Source organism: Cetorhinus maximus, chromosome 3, assembly GCF_964194155.1.
Source record: "Cetorhinus maximus chromosome 3, sCetMax3.hap1.1, whole genome shotgun sequence".
Taxonomy (NCBI): domain Eukaryota; kingdom Metazoa; phylum Chordata; class Chondrichthyes; order Lamniformes; family Cetorhinidae; genus Cetorhinus; species Cetorhinus maximus.
This window is the reverse complement of record NC_135881.1, coordinates 2,639,111-2,645,110: the sequence shown is the minus strand read 5'-3', so window position 1 is coordinate 2,645,110 and position 6,000 is coordinate 2,639,111. Positions and strand designations below refer to the sequence as shown.

Here is a 6,000-nt window from a genome sequence, read left to right as displayed (position 1 = left end):
CCACAGACACCAGCAGAATCCCACAGACCCTCCCCCCAGGCACCAGCAGGACCCTATAGGCCAGATATCAGCAGACCCTGCAGATACCAGCAAACTCCCTTCAGGCACTGGCAGAGCCTTGCATGTACCAGAAGAACCCTTCCCCGCAAATACCAGCAGATTCCTGCAGATACTCCCCAGGCACCACGAGACAGCAGCAAATCTCCAGTCTTGAGTGGCCATTCTTCACGTGCTACCCCAGCTGGTGACTGGGTGTTGAACTGTGGAGGCCGCTGCCTGAGGAGCTCCTGTGATCCCATGGGGGACGTGTTGAGGGGGCTGGTGCTGTGTGTCGATCGGACAGCTCGTGAAGGCTCCTTCATGGACTTTGTGACTGGGTCATGGCCTGTAACGACGCAGTGCTCACCCATTGGGTGAGTTAACGTGTAGGGGGAGGGCTGCAGTTGTCAGGCTATTCGACCGAGTAAGGCAGCGTTCGCAGGTCCCAATCCAGTGGTCACGCTTCACCGGGGTTGGGGGGGGTGGGGGGGGGTCATTAACCCTGGCTGACTGGGCAGAGTGATGGGGGTTCACATCCAGAGGGAAAAGGTGGGGCTGACATGGGGGGAAACACAGAGACAAGCTACAAATGTGAAGAGATCAGGGTTAGATAGCCTGGAGGGATTCTGGAATATTCTGTGGCTCCACTGGCAAGGTGGGCATGGCTGGCTCACAGTCTGTGCTGGGCACAGCTGGTTTACTCCGGGGGAGAGAGACTCGGACACAGCGGCGGAGTGGAACCTTGGACAGATTTCGCTTCACAGCCTTTCGCCTCTTCATCGTTGTCCTAAAATAGGACTCGTCCCCCTGTGGAGAGAGAGAGTGAGAGTGAGAGAGAGAGAGAGAGTGAGAGTGAGAGAGAGAGAGTGAGAAAGACTGAGAGTGAGAGAGAGCGTGAGTGAGAGAGTGAGAGAGAGAGAGCGTGAGTGAGAGAGAGAGAGAGCGTGAGAGTGAGTGAGAGTGAGTGAGTGAGTGAGTGAGAGTGAGAGAGAGAGAGAATGAGAGAGAAAGAGAGAGTGAGAGAGAGTGAGTGAGAGAGTGAGAGAGAGCGTGAGAGTGAGAGAGTGAGGAGTGAGAAAGACTGAGAGTGAGAGAGAGCGTGAGTGAGAGAGTGAGAGAGAGAGTGAGTGAGAGTGAGAAAGAGAGAGAGAGAGAGAATGAGAGAGAGAGAGAGTGCAAGTGAGAGTGTGAGAGTGTGTGAGAGAGTGAAAGTGTGGTGTGAGATATACAGAGTCTGAGTGTGTGAGAGAGAAAGAGAAAGAGAGACAGACAGGCAGACACACAGAGGCGAAGAGAGACAGAGAGAGAGGCAGAGAGAGAGAGACAGAGAGACACAGAGAGAGAGACAGAGAGAGAGAGACAAAGAGAGAGATAGAGATAGAGAGAGAGATAGAGAGAGAGGGAGAGAGAGAGAGGGAGAGACAGAGGGAGAGACAGAGAGAGAGACACACAGAAAGACACAGAGAGAGAGAGAGGGAGAGACAGAGAGAGACACACAGAGAGAGACACACAGAGAGAGACACATAGAGAGAGACACACAGAGAGAGACACACAGAGAGAGACACACAGAGAGAGACACACAGAGACAGACACACAGAGACAGACACACAGAGACAGACACACAGAGACAGACACACAGAGACAGACACACAGAGACAGACACACAGAGACAGACACACAGAGACAGACACACAGGGAGAGACACACAGAGACAGACACACAGAGACAGACACACAGAGACAGACACACAGAGACAGACACACAGAGACAGACACACAGAGACAGACACACAGAGAGAGAGGGAGAGACACACATGGAAACATTCTGACTTGGAGATGAGGGTGTTCCCCTCTGAGCCACAGCTGGCGTGTGGCAACGCAATGTCTGTGATGTACTATGGGGTGTCCCGAGTTGGTGCTGGTGGATAATGGGAGCTGCTTACCTGTTTCTTGTAGCGAAATGCCTTCACCTTAGTGTAAAACTCATCCAGACGTGTTTGCCTCTCCACAGTGAAGGTCTTGCTCCTGCGTTCGACATCACGTAATGACTCCCGGAGTCTCTGAATCCGATTCCGAACCCGTTTCTCCCTGGAAAACACAAAGAGGCAATCACTGTGTGGGAGCAGCGACGCGCAGACCCTGATCACGCTAGTGTATCAAACAGGCCGCAGTGTGGAATCAGTAACAATGTCCGGCAGCAGCTGCTGTACCGGCTGCCCTGACCATCTCAAAGAGTCAGGGCAACTCCAGCACCTCCAGGGGAGACAGTTCAGACTGAGGGTGACTGTAATAAACGGTAAGATGATGTTAATAAACTCCCAGAATTGCCATGTAATTGGCAAATGAATTTCAACATTATAAAACCTGTATCAAATCTTAAATAAAAACAGAATTACCTGGAAAAACTCAGCAGGTCTGGCAGCATCGGCGGAGAAGAGCAAAGTTGACGTTTCGAGGACTCTTTTCTTCTCCGCCGATGCTGCCGGACCTGCTGAGTTTTTCCAGGTGTTTCTGTTTTTGTTTTGGATTTCCAGCATCCGCAGTTTTTTGTTTTGATCTCCGTATCAAATCCTGGTTAGACCGCGTACAGAGCACTGTGTGCAGTTCTGCACGTCACATTATAGAAAGGATATAGAGGCACTGGAGAGGGAACAGAGAAGATTTACACAGATGATAATCGAAATGTGTGGGTGTACTTATCAGGGAAGGAGTGACAGGCTGGGTCTCTTTTCCCTCGAACAGAGAAGACTGAGGGGGGGGGTGACCTGATAGAGATCTCTAAAACTCTGAAAGGTTTTAATCGAGTGGATACAGAGAGAATGTTTCCTCTTGTGGGGAAGAGCAGAACTAGAGGCCGTCAATATAAGACAGTCACGAATAAATCCAATGGGGAATTCAGGAGAAACTTCTTCACCCAGAGATGGTGAGAATGTGGAACTCGCTCCCACAGGGAGTGGGTGAAGTGAACTGTATAGGTTCATTTCAGGGGAAACTGGACAAGAATATGAGGGAGAAGGGAATGGAGGGATCGTTGGTAGATTTAGATGAGGAAGGATAGGAGGTTTGAGAGGAGAATGGTTTGGCTGAATGGCCTGGTTCTGTACTGTAAATCCTGTGTAATCCTGTGTAGTTCCCTCCAAGTCACACACACAACATCCTGACTTTGACTTGAACCCAGATTTGGAGTTTCGAGATTCTGATCCTGAATCCTCCCAGGATCCCCTGTACCAGATGCTAACTGCAGTGACAACACTGAAAAACCCAAACATCTCCAAGGTATTTAAAACCCTCAATATGTCACAAACCCAAGACTCAAGGAGAACTTTGCAGCATTGTAGCCAAGAGGAGGATCTCTTTAAATATTACCAGCTATGGCACTAATGGTGACACTGGTGGCATCAACATGCTGCTGTGGATGTGAATACAGCACAGGAGGCCAAGTTACCATCGTCACTGTATAACCACCAAATATCATAGCGCACTGGACGAGGTCATTCAGTCCATCGGTCTATACCAGCTCTTTGAAAGAGCTCTTCAATTTTTGTTTTATTCCTTCACAGGGTGTGGGCTTTGCTGGCTGGGCCAACTTTTATTGCCCATCCCTAGTTGCCCCTTGAGAAGGTGGTGGTGAGCTGCCTCCTTGAACCGCTGTAGTCCCTGTGGTGTAGGTGCACCCACAGTGCTGTTAGGGAGGGAGTTCCAGGATTTTGACCCAGCGACAGTGAAGGAACGGCGATATATTTCCAATTCAGGATGGTGAGTGGCTAAGATTCATGGACGTTTACAGCACAGAAAGAGGCCATTCGGCCCATCGTATCCACGCCGGTCAACTAAGATCTGACTACACTAATCCCAGTTTCCAGCGCTTGGCCCTTAGCTCTGGAGACTATGGCAACGCAAGTGAATATCTAAATACTTCTTATATGTGATGAGAGTTTCTGACTCAAGCACCCTTTCAGGCAGTGAGTTCCAGACCTCCCGAAAAAATTTCTCTTCAACTCCCCTCTTAGCCTTCTACCTGTTACCTTAAATCTATGCCCCCTGGTTATTGACCCCTCTACTAATGGAATAAGTGCCTTCCTATCCACCCTATCTATGCCCCTCATAATCTTATACACCTCTAACAGGTCCCCTCTCAACCTTTGCTGCTCCGAGGAAAACAACCTCAGCCTATCCAATCTTTCCTCATAGCTCAGACCCTCCAGCCCAGGCAGCATCCTGGTAAATCTCCTCTGCACCCTCTCCAGTGCAATCACATCCTTCCTGTAATGTGGTGACCAGAACTGCACACAGTACTCCAGCTGTGGCCTCACCAGCGTTTTATACAGTTCCAGCATAACCTCCCTGCTCTTATATTCAATGCCTTGGCTAATAAAGACAAGTATCCCATATGCCTTCTTAACCACCTTACCTACCTGTCCTGCTACCTTCAGGAATCTGTGGATATGCACACTAATGTCCCTCTGATCTTCAGAACTTTCCAGGATCCTACCATTCATAGTGGTAGGACCCTGGACCCTGGCTTGGAGGGGAACTTCCAGATGGTGGTGTTCCCATCTCTCTGCTACCCTCGTCCTTCTAGATGGTAGTGGTCATGGGTTTGGAAGATGATGTCAAAGGAGCCTTGGCAATTAGCCCCATTCCCCTTGTCTGTCCCCACAGCTCCGAAAAATTATCCTTTTCAAATATTTATCCAATTCCCTATTGAACGTTTCTACTGAATCTGCTCCCACTGCCCTTCCAGGCAGCACATTCCAGGTCACAACAACTCACTGTGTAAAAATAAATCCTCATCTCGCCCTTTGGCTCTTTTACCGATTCTCTTCAATCTGAGTCCATCCCTTTACTGACCTCCCCCCAGCCAGTGGAAACGTGCATTATCAAAAACCTTCATGATTTTGAACACCTTTGCTGAATCTCCCCTTTAAGTTTCTCTGCTCCAAGGAGAACGATCCCAGTTTCTCCAGTCTCTGCCCGTGTACTGAACTCCCTGGGGCCATTCTAGTCAAACTCCTCCGCAGTAACTCCAAGGCCGTCAACATCCTTTCTACAGTGTGGAACCGAGGCTTGGAAACAATTCTCCAGATCCTGCTACTTCTGGCTGAAGTAGGGAGGTCATGTTGGAGTTGTATAGAACCTTGGTGAGGCCACAGCTGGAGTACTGTGTGCAGTTCTGGTCACCACATTATAGGAAGGATGTGATTGCACTGGAGGGGGTGCAGAGGAGATTCACCAGGATGTTGCCTGGGATGAAACATTTAAGCTATGAAGAGAGGTTGGATAGACTTGGGTTGTTTTCGTTGGAGCAGAGAAGACTGAGGGGCGACCTGATCGAGGTGTACAAGATTATGAGGGGCATGGACAGGGTGGATAGGGAGCAGCTGTTCCCCTTAGTTGAAGGGTCAGTCACGAGGGGACATAAGTTCAAGGTGAGGGGCAGGAGGTTTAGGGGGGGATGTGAGGAAAAACTTTTTTACCCAGAGGGTGGTGACGGTCTGGGAGGGTGGTGGAGGTGGGTTGCCTCACATCCTTTAAAAAGTACCTGGATGAGCACTTGGCACGTCATAACATTCAAGGCTATGGGCCAAGTGCTGGTAAATGGGATTAGGTAGGTAGGTCAGGTGTTTCTCACGTGTCGGTGCAGACTCGATGGGCCGAAGGGCCTCTTCTGCACTGTGATTCTGTGAGATTCTGAACAACACCCTCAGATGAAGAGTTGTACCAGCGCGCGAGTAAAAGCTGCGGAGTGAGAATCCATGGATGGTGACAGCCAGCACGGTTTCACTATTCATGGAACAGTGCTCGTGGCTCCTGTTCATTGATCCCACAGGCGTTACATCAGTGGAATATTGAAGACATCAGTGAGGTCAACCTGTCTCCATTTTATATACTGGAACTCAAAAAAATCTACAGAGCACAGCGCAGAGGCCAGTAAACTCTGACCTCCAACACGGACTGTGTC

The 6,000-nt window shown here is 49.8% G+C and overlaps 1 protein-coding gene across 2 annotated transcripts in view; it reads right to left on the bottom strand.

Moving 5' to 3' along the window:
- Nucleotides 1–519: 519 nt before the first annotated feature.
- The window catches only part of LOC144674656 (flap endonuclease 1-like), a 56,963-nt gene continuing 51,482 nt past the window's right edge, over nt 520–6,000 (bottom strand). For both annotated transcript variants that reach the window (XM_078535912.1, XM_078535913.1), the window contains 2 exons: nt 1,982–2,126; nt 520–846 (listed from right to left, as the gene is read on the bottom strand). In XM_078535912.1, the coding sequence (XP_078392038.1) occupies nt 646–846; nt 1,982–2,126 (346 nt within the window). In that variant the 3' untranslated portion in view covers nt 520–645. The remainder of the gene's footprint in view (nt 847–1,981; nt 2,127–6,000) is intronic.